Genomic DNA, 25,516 nt, shown 5'->3' on the forward strand with positions numbered 1-25,516 from the left:
GGGCTCAGCATTGTCCTGGCCTCCGGCAGTCCTGCAACTATCAGTAGCCTTGGGTGTCACAGCCACCGTCAGCTGCTCGGGCACACCTGTGCTGTGCTCAGCAGGTTGTGTCCCTGAATCTAAGCCCAAAGGGATACCTGCTTGATGTAAGAATATCTACGCTGTTGGAAGGTGTGGGGGAAATGATGTGAGTGCATCCTCTGAGACTCCATCCTCCTTCTCAGAGCCGGCCAACTGTCCCCTGTTTCTCCAGCTCTCTGCTCTTCGGCCTGACCTACATGAGGGAACAGATAGACTGAAGGGTTATGGGCTTCCCATTGCATCATTCCAACTATCCCAACTGTGGAGCTCCATGAGTCCAGTGGTGGACATATGAGCTCTATGCCTTGTGTGTGTCAGATGCACAGTTGTGCCCCTGCACTCAGCCACTCACTTTCTTGGGTTAGCACTCCCGTCTCACCATCAGCAATGGACAGGATGCCATGCTGCTTTGCCAGTTCTAAGGCCTCCTCCTGCACAGGGGTCATGATGGACAGGAATGATACGCCTCCGCCAGTCTTGGCCCGTTCCTTGAGGTTATGGGCTGTCTTCTCCTGCAAGCAGAAAGATGAACACTGCTAGTCTCCCGACGGAGATAAGCACAATGTCTTTGCTGGTGGCAGCCTAGTGGTCCATGTTGGGGGCACACGAATGCCTCCTGCATGCGAGCACTCTCAAGGGACATTGTGGGGGTCAGCAATCACAGATGGGCACCTCTTGCCGAAATGCAGCCATGCCTCTGATAGGATATGGTGCTGCCAGACCCCTTTGCCAATGACTGGGTGGTCACTCCATCTCCACCAAATGCAGCCTTTCGCGTTGCCATATGCATGTCCCAAAGGGAAAATAGGTATGGAGTACTCACCTTGGCAAACCGAATCAGGTCATAGACAGACTTGCAGCATTGGATCCAGGTTCTGGGGTGACCCCACAGCTGCAGACCTCCTATGCAATTTCTGTCCAGGCTTGCTTGGTCAGTCAGGCCGATCTCCTCCTTTCACTGGGGAAGAGGACCTCCCGACTTGCCCTTGTAGCCTGGAGGAGAGCCTGCTGAACTGTGGGGCTATCTGGGGTCTTCCTTCTGCCATTCTGGCTGCAGGTTTCCAGGCAATCCCCATTACATGTAGTGCTGGTCGCACCCGCTTCCCATCCCGATATCGGTACCTGAGGCCTAGCCGCAAAATTCATCCCTTACCCATTAGATCAATTGTCAAGTTTGCAGGCTTTAATTAATAATCATGTCACACCCAAACCCATTTGTTAAGAACAGCCAGAACTTCATGGCAGCTGGGCATATGTTCTTCCAACAATGGTTTTATAATATTAAACATTACTTTCATTTATTCTGTATGCATAAATTTACGCTTATGGTAAAGCATGTCAGAGCCATTTGGGTGACATGGTTTTGGAATATCTGGCTCCAAAAACTCATCTTCAGTGGCAACGTGTTACCATGGAAAGACCATGCTGCATTAAAGGACTAGATTTAGAAATTACTTTTGACAATACTAGCAGGTGAAGATGTTCGTATGACATTACCCAGTGTATTATTTTAACTGGGGCATTAACCTATTTGTTAGAATTGAGTTAATGCCTCTGTTAAAAATAAAAATTATCTCCAACAATAAGTTCAGTCTTGCAGCTGCTAAAGTTCAAATCTTTGAAGGGCAGCATTTGGATTATTTCCAATTTTCACCCATTTACTTTTATCTCCACTTTATGTATGTTGTTACAACCAGGTGAGAAAGGTGTCTAGGGGTCCCTTTTAGTCTTCACCTGGTCTTATTATAACAGGATTTAATTTTAAACACACTGTGTTTTGAACTCCACCTTGGTGAATCCTTGTTCACTGCTTTCCAATTATAAGGCAAAGAAATTAACACAACCAGGTTTTCTTAGGTGTAAAGAAAAGTGAAATTTATCAAAACTCAAACTTAAACTCTAATATGATTAATGCCTACAGATATACAACGCGCCCATGCTAGCAAGCACATGTGATATACACATGCAAATAGGGACAGAAAAGTGCAGAAGAAAAATAAAGTAAAAAAGTTTGAGGCAATCCCTGAAGAGGGATTTTTTACTGTGCTTCGAGCTCGCTGTAGTCTTTGATTGTAGGTAGTCTTGCTTTTTGTTGGGGCCCAGTATTCTTCTTAAACCTTGTTCACTGTAGGAGACTTTTCTCTCTTGGGGTTCATGTGTCTGCAGTGGGTCTTCAGTTCCGTGACAAAGAGATGGGAGCAGACAGGATAGAGGTCTTTTCAGTACAGGAGCAAAGAGCTTTCTGAGTTAAAATTCCCTGTGGCAGGTTCAAATTCAAAAAAACTCCAACAGTCAGTTAGTCATGTGACTAAACTGGTCTGACCACACCGGTTTGTGTATTCGGCCATATTAGCAGTTAACCTGGAATGCTAGCCACTCCACCTTCAAAGTCTGGTAATCAAAAGTCCATTGTGGATTAAATTGGAGCAGGGAGTAGCCCCTTTGTCCATTCCAAGTCTGTTGCTATGCAAAAAAGGTCTTTCCGGTGAGGGGCCCTCCTTTCTTCCCAGCAGCAATTTTAAGTTTTAATGTTCATGTGGCAAAATAATGTGTACCTCATTCTTGGCAGGTGGGGGCCTGCATGACAATGTGTAATGTATCAGCACAGGAGAAAGTGGCCCTCCCATACCCCGTGTGTGAAACTAAACAGCAAGTGTCTGTTGGTTATTTGACTGAGCCCAATCCTATCCTCACGTTACTTGCGCACTTTACACAGGGTGTAACTATATAGCAACAGTACCCGATTTTCCCCTTCTGATGCTGGGGTCAATGAAGTCTGTTCCACTGTCTTCACTGGTGTCCTGGCTGTGATCAACTAACTCAGCGCACATTGGGAATTGAACCCAAGATATTTCTAAGCTGTATGGTTCAGAACTATAATCACGTGCTGCAGCTCACACTATATGCCTTCTGTCATCATCTATATTCATTTAGCCAAAAGTACTACTTCTACGTAAACAGACATCAAATTCAAACCTGAGGGCCAAAATCAAATCTAATGCAAAAGGGCCAATCACATTCCAATTTCCTCAGGGAATATATCAGGAAATCACAGGTACATTCACCAAAATTCGCCAGCCATTAAGAAATAAGCTTCTATTGCTGGATCAACCAATTGTCAATATTTGCTCAATGCTATTGCTACATAAGTATGTTTACTAAGGATTCTGTGTACAAAGATCAAAAATCACACTACCACAATGAACAGTTTGCATGTCAGAGCAAAGCATGGCGAATCAAATTTAAAAAAGAACAGGCACCACAAATGGCATTGTCATGTAGACCCCCACCTGCCAAGAATGTGACATATTAATTTCATCATATGAACATTGATTTTAAACTGTTGCTGGAGTGAGTAAATGACTTGTTAAAGAGATCACCAGACATTTGGACTGGAAAGACATTTGCATACTAAGAGACAGTGCTTGGAGAGACAAAAGAATTGCTCATGGATTCAATTAACAGAGATTGGGCTGGGCAATGGTGATCTACATCTTGTCGGGATAAGAGACAGCCCCCGCCCTACACATGACTGACCAGCTGATCCAGGCTTTTGAATGAAACACAGGACAGTTTGAATTGAGACTAGAGTTTGCAACTGAAGCTGGAATAAGAAAGCTGCTCTCCTGGCTGTCTCTCTCTCATTTTCTCCCAAGCCACCGGACCCACGGAAGACACGTAAAGCTCGAGAGAGAAAAGACTCCAACATCGAAACAATTTGAAGCATGAACTGGGCCCCAACGAACAGCAGGACCTAACGGCAACCAAAGACTTCACATTGAACTCAAAGGACTGTAATTATAATCCTGATATTGCCTCAAACTTTTCTCCTTCATTCTTTTCTACTTTTCTGTCTCTATCTGCATGTGTTTATTGCGTATGCACACTAGCGAGGTCGTGTTGCATATTCGTAGTCGTTAATCAGATTAGAGTTTAATATTAATAAACTTCCATCTTTCTTGTTTAAATCTGAGGAAACCTGTCTGATTTCTCTGCCTTACAATTGGAGCAGTGAACAAGGATTCACTAAAGGGGAGCTAAAAACACGGTGTTTTTAAAATTAAACCCTGTTACGATTAAACCAGGCAAAGGCTGAGAGGGAACCCCTTGACCCCTTCTCACCTGGTCGTAACAGCATTCAGAATATTTGGATAATAGGATATTTTCCATCATTTAGCACACATTTCATTAACGTACTGAATTGAAGCATTTCAATATTTTAGAGTTGAACTTGGTTATTTAAAATTATTACAATATCTATATTTTACTTTAATATTATTTTTTCCATGGTAAATGAAGGGGTTATGTTAAGTTCATTAGGCTGCAGGCAAACAGATATTTCAGAGACCTAACTATTGAACTAAAATCTAAAGCAGCAGATACCATTATTTTGATACCATGACAGTCAGTGTTTAATGTAATTTATGTACTTATAAAATATTAAAATGTAAATGCTAATCCTACATCGTAAATGTTATGAGAATATCTCACTCCAATAATTACTGAGCTTAAAAGGTTTCTGAAGTGACTTTTCATATGTTTAATCAGATCCTGGGTCCACAATTCACCAAAACAATTCCTAACAGAAGACTCTTAGGTTAAATGTTAGATACTTGCTTCATATTCCAGTAAGATACAAATCCCATTCTTTGCTCAAGGTATCACATACTAAGAAGACGAGATACTTGCTTCAGATTCCAGTAAGATACAAATCCCATTCTTTGCTCAAGGTATCACATACTAAGAAGACTGTACCATTACACTGGAACTCTATATTTTCAGTTAAAAGAGAGGATTGATGAAAGCAGATCAATCTGTCTCAGACCCAAGGATGTGCTATAGTACTGTTTCATTGAAGCAGTGCAGGCCATCAGGAACACCCCTGTTAAACCAGTTGAGGTTAGCTCCTAAAATATGGGGAAATGGGAGATTTGAAATCAAGAATATCCAGAATAATTACTAGAATTTGAGAGAGTGTAATATATATCAAGAGTGCAGATTTGTGTTATTACATTGTATACCATGAGTACTGTTATTTCTGGGAATAGAAGCCTTTCACCCACGTAATTTGTTCCTGTGCATATAATCAAGCTCCACAAGTAGCTCTCTAAAGAAGTACACTGTCTAACCCTGACCAAGAAACAATTGCATTTTCCTTCGCAGTTTCATTCAATATTGGTTGAAGATGGTCAAAAACCCTCAACTGCATAAACAGAAAGTTCATCTAGATATCCATGATGGCATAGTCAATACTGAGCCTTCCCTCAAATTGCAAAAGAAATAAGATTCTGTAGATCTCATCTCTGACTCATTTCTATACTATAAACAAGACACAAACTGACATCACAAATACTAATATTACAATTTTAAATTTTAACGAGCAACAATAAAACAGATGGATATTTTGGGCATGATGGATGACACGAAATTGGTGGTGTCGTGAACAGTGAGGAGGAAAGCCTTAGATTACAGAACGAAATAGATGGGCTGGTAAGATGGGCGGAGCAGTGGCAAATGGAATTTAATCCTCAGAAGTGTGAGGTGATGTATTTTGGGAGGACTAACTAGACAAGGGAATATACAATGGATAGCAGGACCCTAGGAAGTACAGAAGGTCAGAGGGACCTTGGTGTACTTGTCCATATATCACTGAAGGCAGCAGCACAGGTAGATAAGGTAGTTAGGAAGGCATATGGGATACTTGCCTTTATTATCCGAGGCAAAGAATATAAGTTCAGGGAGGTTATGATTGAGCTGTATAAAACACTAGTTAGGCCACAACTGGAGTACTGTGTACAGTTCTGGGCACCACGCTATAGGAAGGATGTGATTGCAATGGAGATGGTACAGAGGAGACTCACCAGGATGTTGCCTAGGCTGGAGCATTTCAGCTATGAAGAGAGACTGAAAAGGCTAGGGCTGTTTTCCTTAGAGCAGAGAAGGCTGAGGGGGGACATGATTGAGGTATACAAAATTATGAGGGGCATTGATAGGTTAGATAGCAAGAGACTTTTTCCTTTAGCGGAGGAGTCAATAACCAGGGGGCATAGATTTAAGGTAAGGGAAGGAGGTTTAGAGGGGATTTGAGGAAAAGAAATTTCACACAGAGGGTGCTTGGAATCTGGAACACACTGCCTGAAGGGGTGGTAGAGGCAGGAACCCTCACAACATTTAAGAAGTATTTAGATGAGCACTTGAAACGTCATAGCATACAAGGCTATGGGCCAAGTACTGGAAAATGGGATTAGAATAGTTAAGACGCTTGATGGCTGGCACAAACACGATGGGCTGAAGGGCCTGTTTCTGTGCTGTATAACTCTATGACTCTAATTGTAGTTTAACCAAGTAGTTTTTGGGCCCTCTAATTCCCATATCCCTGAGTATTTACGGAAAAAAATTGATTTTCTAAAAATTATTTCCATGTAATAAAAATGAATGTCACCTTTTTTCTTTAAAAAAATCCTATTTTTTATTGCTTCTGAAACTAGAGCACTGAAGCATGCTGTTTTGGTACTTAGTCCCACTGAAATGTTTCAGCCGCCAGCTCGATTGAAGATCGAGACTTTAATCAGGCAGCCAACGCCATAAACTAAGTTTAAAATAGCGAACAAGCTCAGTGATAATGTCTTTTACAGTCAAATACTCTGCCAACATACATCGTCTAGGCTCACACATGATAAATGCGATCACGGCAAAGTACCAGAATGTGGTTAATGCTATGAATCAATACCTCAGCACGAGTTGAAACCTTCAGGAGAGGATGAGAGAAAATAGAAAAAAAACAGTCCCAGTTACAATGAGTGGGCTTAATTTTATGAGGCCTCCAGCGTCGTGGTGGGGGGCTGCCGGAAAATTCTTCCGGGAGATGCCCGCCACGACCTCTGATGCCAAGAAAGCCCCTTCGTATTTTACCAGTAGTGGCGAAGCCTCGGTGCTGCTCCACCGCCACTTGGCAGCAGGGCCTTTATCTTAATATACAAGTGAAATTAAAATGAAAGAATAATTACCTACCCGGTAGCAACAGCCGTCCCACGCTGATATTCCGGCCGACTGGCCGGAACTCCCACATGTTCAGAACTCCGGAGTTCCGAGACATGACACTTGTGAGGAGTGAATATTTCAGGGTGGGGTGGGGGGAAAAGGGGGAGAACTATTGTAATTGGTTGTAGGGATGGTGGGAATGGGTTGAGGGTCAAAGGTGCTGAAGGTGGGGGGGGGGAAAGATTGGCATATTATAAAGTGGTTTCGGGGGGGGATAGGTCATTTTATTTATGGTGAATTCAGTGGAGGGGTGTGAAAGGGGATTCAAAGTTTAAATAAAATTTTATGTACAACGTTCGTCCAGCAGGACCTTTAAAATTTTTAATTAAACTGCAGGGCTTGAAGCCCTTTAAAAATGTGTTGGTGATCGCACGGTGGTGCCGGTCGCTGTTGCTGGGGATGGAGTGGCCACCCCATCTACGTCATTGGGGGCGGCCGCTCTGCCCCCTCCATTTAAATGAGCCCCCGTGCGAAATATCGCGGGGGCTCAGCAATGGCTCATCCGCGCCTGAAGACCGCTGACCTCAAAGCCCGCCGTGCTAATAAAATTCAGCCCAGTATGTTTCATTCTCTTGGCTATGCATTACTTCACGAGGAAGCCATTTAGCCAATCTTAACTCATACTACATTTTTCTCTTTGCAGCATCTGATCATTTTTTAAAGTAATTCCTTTTAAATTCATCTCTTGTCCTAACTTCACAATTCAATTAATTTCAAAGTAACACTTGGAATTTGCCATTTCCCCTCCATTAGTTATCTTATATACCTCTATAAGGTCACTGCTCAGATTTCTAGGTTCAAAAGCACAAGACTCTTCATTTTTCCTCTAAATGATCCGCTTGGCCATTCTTTGGACTGCCTTCAATGCATGAATGTTGACCGTGATTCCCAGACACCAAAACTGGAAAGAGTATTCAAATGGCAGTCTGACCAGAGCACCATTCAGCTTGATTATAGCTTCCGTTGACTTCTATTCCAGTGTTTTGACTATGTACTTCAACATTCTAATTATTTTATTGATTTCTGCTCTGTATTTGTTGGACATGTTTAGTATTGAGTCCAAGGGTTCCTGGTCCCGCAGAAGCAGGTTTGAAGGCGGGACCGGGAGCAAACTTAAGAGATTTGGATGTCGGGCCGGTGGGTTGATGTGTTCCCGCCTCTGAACGATCTTGCCAGAGGCAGATGAACAATGGCAGCGGCTACCCACCTGGCAGTGGCGAGTAGTCAATAATCATTAATTAAGCACCTAATGAGGGGGACAGGGAGGATTCCGCCAGAATCTTCCTAGCGTCGGAGCAGATTCCCACTGAATGCCAACTCGGCAGCTCTGTGGAGGCAGCAGACCAGATGGCCACTGGAGCTAGAGACTCCATGGGCCAATGATGGGGCCATGGGTAAGAAAGGCTGCACCAGCGGACCAAACAAATTCTCCAGAGGAGTTTCCCCCTTAGTTCCTACCAGCCTCATCCCTATTCATTTCTGAAATTTTATGCACACTTCTAGCACTCTCATGCTTTCCTTTCTGCCTGAGTAGTGCCCACCTATCCCGGTTGGGCTGCTAGCCTTCAAAAGCTGTGGGCCCTCTGATTGGGCCTGCAGCCTCAGGAACCCACCTGCCAACCTTCAATGGACAGTAGATACAGAGGTGGACAGTTAGGAGGTCACCTCCCAGAAGATTGTGCCAGCGTGCGCAATGCAGACTTGTGCGGGGTCGGGACCCGGAAATGGTCCCGACTCCTGAAATAAATAATTGCAAGATTCCACCCCAAAACTCCTAGATCTCTTCCAACTTCATCCACAATTTCAACACTATTGTGGAATGTGTCCTTCACCATTTTTCCTTCCTATGTGCAACACCTATCCTTGTCTGCATTAAAGTTCACCTGCCATTGTTCTGCCTGCTTATTTATTTGTCCAACTCATTCTGTAATTTCTGAGCTGCTTCCTTCAAATCCATTGCCTCTCCTATTTTGGTTTCATCTAGAAATCTACCTAATTTGCATTGAGTTTCTCAGTCCAAGTTGTTGATGTAAATTAGGATCAGTACTGGTCCCAACAGAGCCTTGGACACCCCAATCAGAACTCCCCTCATCACCCCACCCTCACCACCTCAGCCCTACCAACCCCCACCAGTGTAACAAATACCTACTGTTTTCTACTCTTCAATCACAATTGAATCCACAATGCTTTGAGCCTAACAATCAATTTGTTCTTTGGTATTTTGTCAAATGCCTTTTGCAAGTCTATGTGCACCATATTATATGGTTTTTCACAGCTCAGTTGGAATAGTACTTCTCCAAACACATCAAAGAGGCTGAATATGATCTTTCCTGCAACTCCATGTTGACTGTTGTTTATTAGATTATTATTGTCCAGATAATTCTCAAATTTACTTCTGATGATCAATTCCATTTGGTTACATAGGACTGAAATAATTTCAATCAGCTCTAATCGAGGCAGCTGGATAGAGTCACACAGAGAAAAGGCACATGATCTGAAGAGCAAGGAAAAAATGACTGCTCCTCACTCTTCAGAATCTTGAGTGTGTTGAATGATCATGGTTGCAGTAGATGAGGACAATGCAGCTCTGACCTCAGTTTTATTTTCATTAATATCTGTTCGTTCCAAAGCAAAATGATTTGGGTGACAAGGCAAAACTTTAGTGATCTGCCCAAGTTTACAAAAAACAATTGCACCTTTCTTTCCAGTCTAATTCAATATTGTTTTGAGAAGGTTGAAAATGATCAAATACGTCACAAAAATGTGCTTAGATATCCAACACCACATAAACTTAAATTTCAGTTTAAAACATTATTTCATGTTGTGCACCAACAGCTTGGTTAAAAAGGTTTCAATATGATTTTTAAAATTGAGAGGGGAGAAGCACAGAGCTTCTGAAGAGGGAGTTCCAAAGGGTAGGGCCGAGCTGGCTGAAGGCTCTGTCAGCAATAGAGGGAAAAGGGTGCATAAAAGGCCGGAATTGGAAAATCGAAGGATGAGAGAGAAAATAGAAGACTGGAGGCAGTTCCAGAACTAAGATGGGATGAGGCCAAGAAAGGGTTTGAAGACAAGGCAAGAATTTTAAATTTAATGCATTAGGGAACTGGACAGAATGTAGATCTGTGAAAGATTTTCACTGATGATTGCGCAGTGTTCAGTTCCACTTGCAACTCCTCAGATAATGAAGCAGACCATGCATGCATGCAACAAGACCTGGACAACATGCAGGCTTGGGCTGATAAGTGGCAAGTAACATTCGCACCACACAAGTGCCAGGCATTGACCATTTCCAACAAAATCATGGCAACAAAACCAAGAATAAAGTAGAAGATAATTCCAAAACAGAAAGAAATAATAAGGAAACAAAATGAAGTCAACTTCCTCGACAATGGTGGAGCTTAGTTTCATTATGGCAGAGCAATTAAATTAAATACATACTTTGCTTTTGTCTTCACAAAGCAAGACACAAATTACCTCCCAGAAATGCTGGGGAACATAGGGTCTGGTGAGAAGGAGGAATTGTATGAAATCAGTATTAGTAGGGAAATGGTGTTAGGGAAATTGATGGGATTGAAAGCCAATAAATCTCCGGGGCCTGATAATCTAAATCCCTGAGTACTTAAGGAAGTGGCCCTCGAAATAGTAGATGCATTGCTGGTCATTTTTCAAAATTCTAAAGACTCTAGAACAGTTCAAATGGATTGGAGAGTAGCTAATGTAACCCCATTATTTAAAAAAGGAGGTAGAGAGAAAACAGGGAATTATAGACCGGTTAGCCTGACATCAGTAGTGGGGAAAATGCTAGAGTCCATTATAAAAGATGTAATAGCAGTGCACTTGGAAAACAATGACAGGATTGGACAAAGTCAGCATGGATTTACGAAAGGGAAATCATGCTTGACAAATCTACTGGAATTTTTTGAGGATGTAACCAGTAGAATAGATAAGGGAGAACCAGTGGATGTGCTGTATTTGGACTTTCAGAAGGCTTTCGATAAGATCCCACATCAGAGATTAGCATGCAAAATTAAAGCACATGGAATTGGGGGTAAGCTACTGACATGGACAGAGAACTGGTTGGCAGACAGGAAACAAAGAGTAGGAATAAACGGGTCTTTTTCCGAGTGGCAGGCAGTGACTAGTGGGGTACCACAGGGATCAGTGCTAGGACCCGAGCTATTCACCATATATATTAATGATATAGATTAGGAAATTAAATGTAATATATCCAAGTTTACAGATGACACAAGGCTGGGTGGGAGTATGAGCTGTGAGGAGGATGCAGAGAAGCTCCAGTGTGATTTGGACAGGTTGAGTGAGTGGGCAAATATATGGCAGATGCAGTATAATGTGGATAGATGTGAGGTTATCCACTTTGGTAGCAAAAACAGAAAGGCAGATTATTATCTGAACGGCGATAGATTGGGAAAGGGGGAGGTGCAGCGAGACCTGGGTGTCCTTGTGCACCAGTTGCTGAAAGTAAGCATGCAGGTGCAGCAGGCAGTTAAGAAGGCAAATGGTATGTTGGCCTTCATAGCAAGAGGATTCGAGTACAGGAGCAAGGATGTCTTGCTGCCATTATACAAGGCCTTGGTGAGACCACATCTGGAGTATTGTGTGCAGTTTTGGTCTCCTTATCGAAGGAAGGATGTTCTTGCTATGGACGGAGTGCAGCGAAGGTTCAAGACTGATTCCTGAGATGGCAGGACTGACGTATGAAGAAAGATTGGGTCGATTAGACTTGTATTCGCTAGAGTTTAGAAAAATGAGAGGGGATCTCACAGAAACCTACAAAATTCGAACAGGACTGGACAGACTAGATGCAGGAAGGATGTTTCCGATGGTGGGGGAGTCCAGGACCAGGGGTCACAGTCTAAGGATAAGGAGTAAGCTATTTAGGACTGAGATGAGGAGGGATTTCTTCACCCAGAGAGTGGTGAGCCTGTGGAATTCTCCACCACTGAAAGCAGTTGAGGCCAAATCATGAAATATATTCAAGAAAGAGTTAGATATAGTTCTTTGGGCTAAAGGGATCAAGGGATACGGGGAGAAGGCGGGAACAGGGTACTGAGTTTGGATGATCAGCCATGATCATATTGAATGGCGGTGTAGGCTCGAAGGGCCGAATGGCCTACTCCTGTTCCTATTTTTTCTATGCTTCTATTAACAATGCTCTTAAAAAAAGATGAGCCTTCAGCACGTTCAATTAATTGAATACTTCTGGGCTTACCAGTTAGACCCTTGCACAAACAAGTTTATAGCAGTCAGTATCTAAAAGTACGATGAAGAATACGTAAATTCGGTAGCACTTTCCATTTTGCAATCAGAGGAGCTAACTTTAAACTAACTATCCTGTTGATAGATCTATCATTTTACAGCATGCACAACTGCTAACCCGCTCACTAGAAAAGAATCCAGGTTCATCGTTAATAAAGAAACGAGGGCCCAACCTCCCTTCTTCTTTGGCCTCCTTGTCTCGAGAGACAATGGGTAAGCACCTGGAGGTGGTCAGTGGTTTGTGAAGCAGTGCTTGGAGTGGCTATAAAGGCCAATTGAGTGACAGACTCTTCCACAGGTGCTGCAGATAAAATTGGTTGTCAGGGTTGTTACACAGTTGGCTCTCCCCTTGCGCTTCTGTCTTTTTTCCTGCCAACTGCTTAGTCTCTTTGACTCGCCACACTTTAGCCCCACCTTTATGGCTGTCCACCAGCTCTGGCAATCACTGGCAACTGACTCCCATGACTTGTGATCAATGTCACAGGACTTCATGTCGCGTTTGCAGACGTCTTTAAAGCAGAGAGATGGACGGCCGGTGGGTCTGATACCAGTGATGAGCTCGCTGTACAATGTGTCCTTGGGGATCCTGCCATCTTCCATGTGCCTCACATGGCCAAGCCATCTCAAGTGCCGCTGAGTCAGTAGGGTGTATACGCTGGGAATGCTGGCCGCCTCGAAGACTTCTGCGTTGGAGATATGGTCCTGCCACCCGATGCCAAGGATTCTCCGGAGGCAACGAAGATGGAATGAATTGAGACGTCGCTCTTGGCTGACATACGTTGTCCAGGCCTCGCTGCCCTAGAGCAAGGTACTGAGGACACAGACTTGATACACTCGGACTTTTGTGTTCCGTGTCAGTACGCCATTTTCCCACACTCCCTTGGCCAGTCTGGACAAGGCAGCGGACACCTTTCCCAAGCGCTTGTTGATTTCTGCATCAAGAGACAGGTTACTGGTGATAGTTGAGCCTAGGTAGGTGAACTCTTGAACCACTTCCAGAGCATGGTCGCTGATATTGATGGATGGAGCATTTCTGACGTCCTGTCCCATGATGTTCGTTTTCTTGAGGCTGATGGTTCGGCCAAATTCATTGCAGGCAGCTGCAATCCTGTTGTTGAGTCACTGCAGACACTCTTCTGTGTGGGATGTTAATGCAGCATCATCAGCAAAGAGGAGTTCCCTGATGAGGACCTTCAGTACTTTGGTCTTCGCTCTTAGACAGGCAAGGTTGAACAACCTGCCATCTGATCTTGTGTGGAGGAAAATTCCTTCTTCTGAAGACTTGAACGCATGTGAGAGCAGCAGGGAGAAGAAGATCCCAAACAGTTTAGGTGTGAGAACACAGCCCTGTTTCACACCACTCTGGATAGGAAAGGGGTCTGATGAGGCGCCGCTATGCTGAATTGTGCCTTTCATATTGTCATGGAATGAGGTGATGATGCTTAGTAGCTTTGGTGGACATCCGATCTTTTCTAGTAGTCTGAAGAGACCGTGTCTGCTGACGAGGTCAAAGGCTTTGGTGAGATCAATGAATACAACGTAGAGGGGCATCTGTTGTTCATGGCATTTCTCCTGTAGCTGGCGAAGGGAGAACAGCATGTCAATGGTGGATCTCTCTGTTCGAAAGCCACACTGTGTCTCAGGGTAGACATGCTCAGCCAGCTTCTGGAGCCTGTTTAAAACGACTCGAGCGAACATTTTCCCCACTATGCTGAGCAGGGAGATTCCACGGTAGTTGTGCAGTCACCGCGGTCACCCTTGTTCTTATAGAGGGTGATGATATTGGCATCGCGCATGTCCTGTGGTACTGCTCCCTCATCTCAGCACAGGCAAAGCAGTTCATGGAGAGCTGAAAGTATAGCAGGCTTGGCACTCCTGATTATTTCTGGGGTAATGCTGTCCTTCCCAGGGGCTTTTCTGCTGGCTAGAGAATCAATGGCATCACTGAGTTCTGATTTTGTTGGCTGTACGTCCAGTTCATCCATGACTAGCAGAGACTGGGCTGCATTGAGGGCAGTCTCAGTGACAACATTTTCCCTGGAGTACAGTTCTAGGTAGTGCTCCACCCAGCGGTCCATTGCTTGCATTGGTCAGTGATCATGTCCCCTGATTTAGACCTGAGGGGGCGATCTTCCTGATGGTTGGCTCAAAAGCTCTCTTAATGCCATCATACATTCCTCTGATGTTTCTGGTGTCGGAGGCCAGCTGAATACGACTGCATAGGTATTGCCAGTAGTCATTTGTGCAGCGACTGGCTGTTCTTTGTGCAGCGCTTCTGGCTACTTTAAGTGCTATGGATGTTAGCTCGCTGGGGGCTTTCTTGTAGTTCAACAGTGCAATGCGCTAAGCGGCTATGACAACCTCCCTACCTGCATTTAAATCAAGGATTCTTCCTCTAATCTATTGAACAAAGGTATACCATGTAAGCACCAAAGTATTTAATTAATCGAATGCGTGGAAGGCTCATCTTTTGTTCGAATTTTGTCAGCGAAATCAAGGGGCTGAATTTTTCCAGCTCTCCGTCGGTCTCGGCAGCAAGCTTTTTAAGCGGCCGGGCGCACACACAGGATTTTACCCCCTGAACCGCCTCGATATTTAGCACAGCAGCTCATTTACAGGGAGGGGGCACCTGCCCCCAATGACATACAGGAGGCAGGCACTCCGTCCCCATCAACGGCATCACTGCGCAGGCACCTTTGCCATTTTAAAGGATTTCAAGACATTTACATTTTTCAAGTCACAGTTGTCTGAAAAATAAAATTAAACATACATTCACAGTGCAAATCCCCTCTCCCATCCCCCGCCCATGACTAATCAGTTTATTTTTTGTACTCTCCCCCCCAAAAATTAAACTCTCAATCCCAACTTTATTCCTCCGAACTTTCTTTACTTTAACCTTAAATCCCTTCCCACCATCCCCTCAAATTGGTTTTGCGGTTCCCCCCACCCCCTGAAAACTTCACTCCTCCCTACGCCCCAGCAGCGTTCCGCCTTGGATCGCCGAACGGAGAGCCGAAGGCACAGGAGATCCGAAGCCACAGGAGTTCCGGCAACCGGCCAAAATATCGGCGTGGGACGGCCGTCGTGATGAGGTAATTATTCATTAATTACCATTGATTTTAACATTTAAATTAAGTCTCCGTTGCCAAGCGGTGGGGAGGGCCACCACAAGGCCTCATCGCCACTGTGGCGGGCCTCCCCCAGAGGATTTCTCCGGACGCCCCCCATCCCCGCCACGACCCCCGACGTCAGGGGGCTGGTAAAATACAGCCCAAGGTGTCTCAACCTGTTCCTGCCCCACTTAACTTATTTCTTCCTATCTTGACTCTATCTTTTCTCCCTGGTCCAGTCTCTTCCCACCTACATCCGTGACTCTTCTGATGCCCTACGTCATTTTGACAATTTCCATTTTCCTGGCCCCAACCGCCTCCTCTTCACTATGGACGTCCAATCTCTCTGCACCTCCATCCCCCACCAGAAAGGTTTGAGGGCTCTCTGCTTCTTCCTTGAACAGAGGCCCAACCAGTCCCCATCCACCACCACCCTCCTCCGCTTGGCTGAACTTGTCCTCACATTGAACAACTTCTCCTTCAACTCCAATCACTTCCTTCAAGTAAAAGGTGTTGCTATGAGTACCCGCATGAGTCCTAGTTATGCCTGTCTTTTTGTGGGATATGTCGAACATTCCTTGTTCCAGTCCTACTCAGGCCCCCTCCCCCAACTCTTTTTCCGGTACATTGATGACTGTATCAGTGCCGTTTCCTGCTCCCACCCCGAAATGAAAAACTTTCTATCAACTTCGCTTCCAATTTCCACCCTTCTCTCACCTTTACATGGTCCATTTCTGACATTTCCCTTCCCTTCCTCGACTTCTCTGTCTCCATCTCTGGGGATAGGCTGTCTAATAATATTCATTATAAGCCCGACTCCCAAAACTACCTCAACTTCACATCTTCACACCCTGCCTCCTGTAAGAACTCCATTCCATTCTCCCAGTTTCTCTGTCTCCGATGCATCTGCTCTGATGATGCTACCTTCCATGACGGCTTCTGATATGGCTTTCTTTTTCCTCAACCAAGGTATCCCCCCGACTGTGGTTGACAGGGCCCTCAACTGTGTCCGGCTCATTTCCCGCACCTCTACCCTCACCCCTTTCCCTCCCTCCCAGAAGCGGAACAGGGTTCCCTTGTCCTCACTTTCCACCCCACCAGCCTCCACTTCCAAAGGATCATCCTCCGCCATTTCCGCCATGTCCAGCGTGATGCCACTACCAAATGCATCTTCCCTTCCCCTCCCCTGTCAGCATTCCGAAGCGATCATTCTCTCCGTGACACCCTGGTCCACTCCTCCATTACCCCCAACACCTCGTCCCCTTCCCATGGCACCTTCCCATGCAATCGCACGAGGTGTAATATCTGCATTTTTACCTCCTCTCTCCTCACTATCCAATTATCCTTTTATAATTTCTGCTAATTTCTAGTTAGTTTAAGCACTCCATTATTGCCAACCTTTGATTCCAATTTATCTGGCCCAGATCCATTCTTATCCCATTAAAATTCGCTTTTCCCCCATTTAATTATTCTTATTCTGGATTTTTCTTTGTCCTTTTCCTTGGTCAACCTAAACCTTATGATACAATGATCACTGTCCTCTAAATGGTCTCCTACTGACACTTATCAAGGTCAGAAATACCAGCAGGAAATGGGTGTTTGAACTAGGTTAACAGTATTCATGAATAAAGAGTCAGTGCTCACCTTCCAGCCACTAAGGAAATGATGTACCATTCAGGCAACTGAAATGATGAGGATATTATCCCACAAATAAATGGTTGGAAAACAAATATGTTAAGAGCAGAATCATCCCCATTGTTAGGGCGGCACAGTGGCGCAGTGGTTAGCACCGCAGCCTCACAGCTCCAGGGACCCGGGTTCGATTCTGGGTACTGCCTGTGTGGAGTTTGCAAGTTCTCCCTGTGTCTGCGTGGGTTTTCTCCGAGTGCTCCGGTTTCCTCCCACAAGCCAAAAGACTTGCAGGTTGATAGGTAAATTGGCCATTATAAATTGTCACTAGTATAGGTAGGTGGTAGGGAAATATAGGGACAGGTGGGGATGTTTGGTAGGAATATGGGATTAGTGTAGGATTAGTATAAATGGGTGGTTGATGTTCGGCACAGACTCGGTGGGCCGAAGGGCCTGTTTCAGTGCTGTATCTCTAATCAAAAAAAAAAGCAGATATCTAAAATTACACAACTTTTCTTTCTAACCAAACAAGTGGTTGCTCTTACCTTAAATAGCGAACGGCAAATATATTCATATACTGAAGTTTTCAGGATACCAATCAGAGTTGTAATTCGAATATCTGTGTTTTCAGACTCCTATTGGATAATGATAAAGGTTCACTCGTTTAAAAATATCACTTTAGTATTACATTTATGAACATACTTAACATTTATTCAAATACTACTGGATCTCCTGTTGCTCTGCTCACAGTAAGAGGATTTCCTGTTTTATTACATTAGAAATGTTCTGTCTTATTATGGATTACACAGGGTACCGATTTAAAGTGATTGAAAATGCCAAATTTTATTTTTTATTAAATGGCATTTGAAGTTTTCCTTGCTAATTTGGGGCTGAATTCTACAGTTCAATCCATTATAATGTGAATGTCTGGCATTTATTTTATACCTGTTTCTTTACCTTTGTATTTAATTTTTAACTCATTTATAAAGCTTAGAAAACACAGAAAATGGTAAGCACTTTTGCCAACTAGAGGGAGAGATATGGTATCTAGCAGTGCTGGGAGGGCAAGAAATGGGGTTCAGCTGTACTTGGGAGCAATCCTACATTTTGGTAGCAATGGGGATGATTCTGGACTTCAATGGCAGTGGGCTGAGGTATCACTCGGGAATGGTCCGAGCGTGTATCAGATCTCGCGTGGAGGTCCTGTGGAGTTTGATATCACTGTGGAAGGCAAACCTGGAGTTTGGCAAAATTGGGGAAAATGAACCTGAGGCTTGGCACAACTGGGATTGAAAGTAAGATTTGGTTCACTTGTGAACTCCTGGCATCTGTCAGCAGAGGATAGAAGAGCAAAGAAAGGATTTGACAGCACTGTTCGGGGAAATGATTTTAAAAAGAGACACCTATAAATAATGAAATTAGTATTTTGTGATGGCTTCCTGGATGCATATTTATGTGTATGTCTCATTCTGTCTGTCTCCTTCACACAGACAGCTGTAAGGAAATCCAAACATTCCGATTACTCACAGTCAGCAAAATACCCTCGCAAGTGCTTGCTGGAGACCTGCACCAGCATTATTACATCACAAGCTTCGGAGCATTCAGATAGTTGTCCAAAACAGCAGTCAGAAAGTCTTCAGCCAAATGTTCTTCCTGCTGGCCTTGTTGCAAACCCCTACTCATATCTTTTAATCTGAAGGGGTTGAATGCAATCACCAAGTCCCACTTCTTGTGGGCAGTGCTACGTTTCAAATTCCACCAAGCAAAGACACAAGGAAGTGAAGCAGGACGCGCAGTGACTCCTGTTTCATTTGCATTCATTTTAATAGTCTACCTTTGGCATGTGGAGCACAATGAATGAACTATGCTTAAACCAAAATTTCAAATTGAACACTAATCAAATGATGAATAGGTTATAGAATGAGAAATACTATTCTGATTTACTGTATAATAACAATTTCCAACAGTGCAAGGGTACCTTTTTATTGCTGATGTGAACAATATTCTAATTACCAAACTGTCAAATCAACCCAATGGTAAGAAATGTTTTATATAAAAGGTTTGTGTTTGGTTGTTAACAAATAATTTGTTCATCTTTGCTATATCATTGTAATAGATGAAAATTAAATACTGTTTAAAGCATTCTGATATGAAAACATACCTTCCTGGTCTGTAAGGATCGCTGAAAGAGTCTAAGAAAGGCTGACAGACTAAAGCGATACATATTATTAATTTTGGATAGATCAGTGATAATAAAGAACATCTTGCTGGCAGTCTCAGCAAGTGGAAGAAATGCATCCCTCTCCTGCAAGAAAGAAAAATTATGATCAGCAATGAAATGTTGCTGCCCTCCACAGACAGCAGAGTATAACAGTAAACTAAGACAGGCTATTTATCATATGAAGGAGCTGAATTTTATTAAAAAGGGAGCAAAACTGCCAAAAGTTGAAGTCTATGTCTTTCTAACTGCAGGACTGTAACACTACACATATGTAGTCAAACATCGATTAGTGATACCTGAACCCAGTGCAGTGCTAGCCATGTTACATGTGTTTCCAAATGAGAGGACTGTCACTTGGCCTGTACTAGAAATGGAATTCAGCCAGAACACCTAAAACAATGCCTGAAAATGACCTCTGGACACATTTTATTTATTTCACTTCATTCAATTTAAAATATATCCAGTTTCTTTCACTTTTAATAAAAATATAAAAATATTTAATATAAATTTATTAGATAGGGACAGATTATTTTTAAACAACTTGATTGCAACTATAGTTAATCAATAATTATGCTTTTCAATGATTAAACAAAGTATATTAGTAACAATATACATTAAAAAGTACTTTCAACATTTTGAAATTAATAAAAAATGAATATATACTGCTGTCAGATTATATTCTTTACTTCTTTATTAAATAAAATTGTATAAATTATTTGCCTTTTTTTTTAATGCACAATACCTGATCTAAAGAGACTTGCAATCTGAATGACTCTTTGAGGGATTCTTGGATTAGTGCACTGCTGGCCTTGGTCTGATTGAGTGACTCTATGAGCCCTTTGTTTTCCAATATATTTCCTTGGGAAGTTGCCAGTTTCTGTGAAAAATAATATTTACATGTTCTTAATTCATTTTTGTGAACTCAACGCATCCATTTCATTAGCATAAAAAGTAGATTTAAATTTGATCAACCTGCAATCTAAATAATGTGCAGGTACAGGTTCCAATGATTATTACACTAGTCTTTTCCTTTTCAGAAGCTGAGAAACCAGCCTGCACATTTCCAGATCCGCACTAAAAGCAGCTCATGCTAGCAATTAGAAGGTACACAATAGCAGCCTAAATTTGACTTGGATTTCTTTTATTAATCTTGCCTTCATCTAAAACCTCCCACTGCCATGGTCAAGATTGGAAATTACATTTAACCTGCATGTTTCACTTTCCTGGTGCAAATGGCAATACTCCAAGACACTTATGATTTTCAACCAAATTGGCACAGTAAGTAGCATTAACATTTGTGATAGTGTAATGGCACAGCATGTTGGAGCTCTACTGCTGAAGGCATAGAGTAACAGAATACAGATTTACATCTGAAATTCCCTATATCTTGAGCAATCAATCTCAGTCCTATTGTCAAATGGGTGCACTGAGAGGAGGCCTGGACAGAAAGAGAAAATCAGAGCGGGAATCAATCGCTAGATCAATAGATGGGTGGCACAGTGGTGCAGTGGTCAGCACTGCAGCCTCACAGCTCCTGCAACCCGGGTTCGGTTTTGGGTACTGCCTGTGTGGAGTTTGCAAGTTCTCCCTGTGACTGTGTGGGTTTCTGCCGGGTGCTCCGGTTTCCTCCCACAGCCAAAGACTTGCAGGTTGATAGGTAAATTGGCCATTGCAAATTGCCCCTATTGTAGGTAGGTGGTAGGAGAATTGAGGGAAGGAGGGGATGTGGTAGGGGACATGGGATTAATGTAGGATTAGTATAAATCAGCACAGACTCGGTGGGCCAAAGGGCCTGTTTCAGTGCTGTATCTCTCTATGGCTCTATTTCTAGATATTCAAGGGATAAGGGGATAGTGCAGGAAAATGGCAGAGGTAGAAGATCAGCCATGATCTAGTTGAATGGCAGAGCAGGCTCGAGGGGCTGAATGACCTACTACTGCTCCTATTTCCTATGTTCTATGAATTATCTTAGCACACCTGTGCAACTCCCATCAACCCATTACATATCAACATTTGCAGAGGCACAGGAGCAGTTTCAATACCAACCATTAGGTCAGTGTACAACATTGATACAAGGAGATTGAGACAGAGGAACATCTAACAAAAAATACATTACATGAATCACAACAAATGTAAGTTCATGCTCTTAGACAAAAATGCACCATGCAATTTCAGCACAGTATTGCAAAAAAAAATTTGCTGTACTTGGGCATTAACAAATATTTGTTGGTAACATGTTTTGGATTATACTAGCTGATCTCACAGTTCCAGTGTGGTCGGGAGCACCGATGTGATGTTCAGCTTTTCCCTTTAAGATCATTGCTCCAGTACCAAGGTCAATCAGAGTTTAATTCCCTTTAGATGAAGGAAGTTTACAGATTGTCAGGTGTAGATTTCTAATTGAGGTCAGAAAAAAAAATCATGCTTTTCTTCTTATTAGTACTTTTATTAAATATATTAATACATTTTCTATGATTTGATGGAATCTATTCTATGTTTCTTTTTTGGCATTTCGAATTTCCACAAAAAACCATGTCATTAATATCAATTATACAGTTTATAATTGATAATATTTTGCAGGAATCTTACAAGTATAATTTAAAAGTTATTTAACTAGTAAACTAAATATAAATATATATATAAATTTGGGCGCCACAGTGGCGCAATGGTTAGCACCGCAGCCTCACAGCTCCAGGGACCCGGGTTCGATTCTGGGTACTGCCTGTGCGGAGTTTGCAAGTTCTCCCTGTGAACGCATGGGTTTTCGCCGGGTGCTCCGGTTTCCTCCCACAGCCAAAGGCTTGTAGGTTGATAGGTAAATTGGCCATTGTAAATTGCCCCTAGTGTAGGTAGGTGGTAGGGAATATGGGATTACTGTAGGGTTAGTATAAATGGGTGGTTGTTGGTCGGCACAGACTCGGTGGGCCGAAGGGCCTGTTTCAGTGCTGTATCTCTAAATAAAATAAAAAAATAAAATAAACTAAAAGACTGTGGTTTATTGAAGCAACAGAATTATAGGACTGAATTTCCCGGCCAAGTGACGAGCTGGGAGGCAGGAATGCTAGCAAAATGGCAGGGGCAGGCATCAGGAGGGGAGCCTGATGTCTTCCCACTGCATGCCATATTTCCAAAGGTGGAAAAGTGGGCAGCTCAGCCACCTGCCAGGTGGGTAATTGAGCCATTTAAGTGGCCAATTAAAGACAACCTCCCGCTTCCGTGGGTATTTTGCCTGCTTCGAGACAGCCTGCTGCTGCATGGGCAGACTGCCCAGTGTGGCTCCAGTGTGGGGGGGGGTCCTTTATGGGCACTCCATGGTCCGCAGAGGGACCACAGCAACAAAGCAATGACCGCCCTCGCAGCAATGGCACTACCACAAGCCCCAACCCCCATGTACCCCCCCCACAATCGTCGGGGCCTGACTGCCACCTCCCAACCTACCTCAACTCACTTCGTGGGTGCCCCGCTACTGAGGCAGCCTCTCCCTGGAGTGGCAGCCTCAACAAAGGCCACCACTAGCAGTGGTGCTGCTGAGGCTGCCGAGATGCTGGCCCTTTGATAGGTCAGGCAGCTCGGTGTCAGGCCACCACCCTTAATTGAATGGCGACACTGTCAGCAGCCTGTTAATTGGCAGTCACTGCAATATGCCACCCCTGGTCCCGCCGACCGCCGAAGAGGGGTCGCCTTCCACTTTCGGCCCCGGCAGCAGGACTTGCCGGTACAAAGCAAAATTCAGCCCATTATGTCTGTGAAGTAGGTTATTTTTCTCCTCCAAGGACAAAAATTATTTTGAGTTCAAGTCATTCAGGCCCTGATTTTAACCCAATCCACCTGGCAGGAACAGGACGGGTTCGGGTTGTCTCCCCATTTAACATCCAGTCTGATTTTAATGAAGTGTAAAACTGGGTAAAGTGTAAGACGGGTGGTCGAATAGATCCCGTCAGTTTCACGCTGGGTGGGTTAGGTTATAATTACACCTCGTGACTTGAAAACATAAATCTATGTTGATAGTCCAGGCAATACTGGGCGAGTGCTGCATTGTCAGAGGTGTCCTCCTTTGGATGAGATGTTAAACTGAAGCTCTGTCTGCCTATGCCATTGGTGCCCATAGACGTTAAAGATCCCACAGCACTATCTGAAGAAAAGTAGCGAGTTTTCCAGATGTCAACATCACAACATCAGCCCCAACCCCTCAACCAACAAAACAGATTAACTGGTCATTCACTTCTGTTCTTTGTGGAATTTTGCTGTGCATATTTGCATAACAATAGTTACTGTATTGTAAAGGAATTTGTTGTGCTTTTGAGTATTTCTGAGGCAAGTGTTAAGGTGATATATAAATGCAATTTCAGAGAAAGAAAGCTGTTAAAATAGAGACCAGGGACTAGATATTCCTAGTTCTCCAGTTTTGTACCAAAAAGTGGACAAGTCATGAGCCCATTGACATATTTATATCTTGTCTGTATACAATGGCTTATTCTAGCATTTTAAAAGCAAATGAAAAAAAAAGATGCAGTAGCATTCTGTATCATATACTGTTGGAGGTGTCGTCTTTCGGATGAGACATTAAATTGAAGCCCTGTCTGCCCTTTTAAGGTGGACGTAAAAGATCACTTGGCACCATATCTGAGGAGAGCAGGGGAGTTACTGCTGGTGTCTTGGCCAATATTTATCCCTCAATCAACATCACAAAACAGATTATCAGGTCATTATCAAATTGCTATTTGTGGAAGAATGCTGTCCGCAAATTGGCTACTGTATTTCCTACATTACAGAAGTGACAGCACTTCAAATAGTACTTCATTGGTTGTAAAGCACTTCGGGATGTCCAGTGGTTGTGAAAGGTGCCATATACATAGAAATCTTTCTGTTTTTTCTGTGTAGAAATCCAGCAATCAAAAGTGTTTTAAAGGACTGTAATAAGTGATTTCAAAAGACTGGAACAAGCACCAATGAAGTGATAAAAGGACTTGTAGTTTGCAGGCGCACCATTGTGATAGAATATAGGTGTAATAGGCTTAATTAAGTAGAATTCGGAAATAGTGTATTATGCCTTTTGGAAGTAAAGATTGAATAAATGGTCAGTGTTCAGACCTCACTGAAATTCCCCTTTAATAAGGTAGAGTTAAATATTTCAAGGTCCCTGTTTGAATAGAATTTCTGTTGCCAGGGAATTGGAAGATAAACACACACATTGAAATAACCTGTGTGGCATCAGCAAGAGGTAGCAATAAACTTAATTGGTTTATGGGGTTGTTGATAAAGACAAATCAGTTTCGGAGGGTGCTTTAGGGTACCATAAAAAAGGCAATTATAGAAAATGGACTTGCAGGAATAAGAAGTCAAGTAAACACAATTATAAACATTTTGACGAGATAAAGGCTTATAACTTCAAAAAAAGGGGGTTTCCAGTAAAGCATTAAGTGGAGAGTTAGTTCATGATACTATCAAATATGGATTTTTAACACACACAGGAAGGTCACATAAATGCAGAGGTCAGAAGATACCTTAGAAATTGCTTTAAAATGAGAGGTTTTGAAAGCAAAGTTTAGGGATGTTGTATCCTCAAACAACACTTCTCATCCCATGCCTTGCTTGGGGGATTTAAGGTAAGGATTTACTTTAAATTTTGATGGATATTCTCGGATAATTTTGCTGTAACATTAGCAAGGTTAAACTTTTGGATTCTATGTTAGAAATAAGAATGCGTGTTACATCTCTCAGTAATATTTGATATTGTGATATACATATCAACTTAAGAAGTTTATTACATGTTAAATTCTTTAATAAATCTATAGAAGTTAATAAATCGTCTCATGTAGTATTCTGTATACAACTACAAGAACCCCCTCTCTGTGTCTCCTTAAGTGGAGAGATACATATTGAAGAGAGTTTCCCAGACCCTTAGAATATCTAGGATATTTATGACTTAGCCATTAATATTAAAAACAGGCTATCCGAAAGATGGTAATATTCTCTGTTGGTTTTCATTCTTTGAGGGAAAGCTAGTACAATTCTTTGGACCCAAATAAGTGTCTGAGAATTTGTCTGGTTTAACCTTAATTAAAGGAGATTCATAGAGATGTAGTCCTGATTTGGTTTAGTCCCTATAAGGGGTTAAAGTCATAAATCACTTCACCGTGATTTGTTTCCTCATACA

The 25,516-nt window shown here is 42.9% G+C and overlaps 1 protein-coding gene across 2 annotated transcripts in view; it reads right to left on the reverse strand.

The window, feature by feature from the left end:
- Positions 1-25,516, reverse strand: part of dync2h1 (dynein cytoplasmic 2 heavy chain 1) — an 836,995-nt gene that overhangs the window by 372,042 nt on the left and 439,437 nt on the right. For both annotated transcript variants that reach the window (XM_068033753.1, XM_068033752.1), the window contains exons 69-71: positions 20,102-20,236; positions 19,300-19,443; positions 17,684-17,773 (exon numbers count right to left, since the gene is read on the reverse strand). In XM_068033753.1, the coding sequence (XP_067889854.1) occupies positions 17,684-17,773; positions 19,300-19,443; positions 20,102-20,236 (369 nt within the window). The remainder of the gene's footprint in view (positions 1-17,683; positions 17,774-19,299; positions 19,444-20,101; positions 20,237-25,516) is intronic.

This window comes from Heterodontus francisci, chromosome 6 (assembly GCF_036365525.1).
Source record: "Heterodontus francisci isolate sHetFra1 chromosome 6, sHetFra1.hap1, whole genome shotgun sequence".
NCBI lineage: Eukaryota > Metazoa > Chordata > Chondrichthyes > Heterodontiformes > Heterodontidae > Heterodontus > Heterodontus francisci.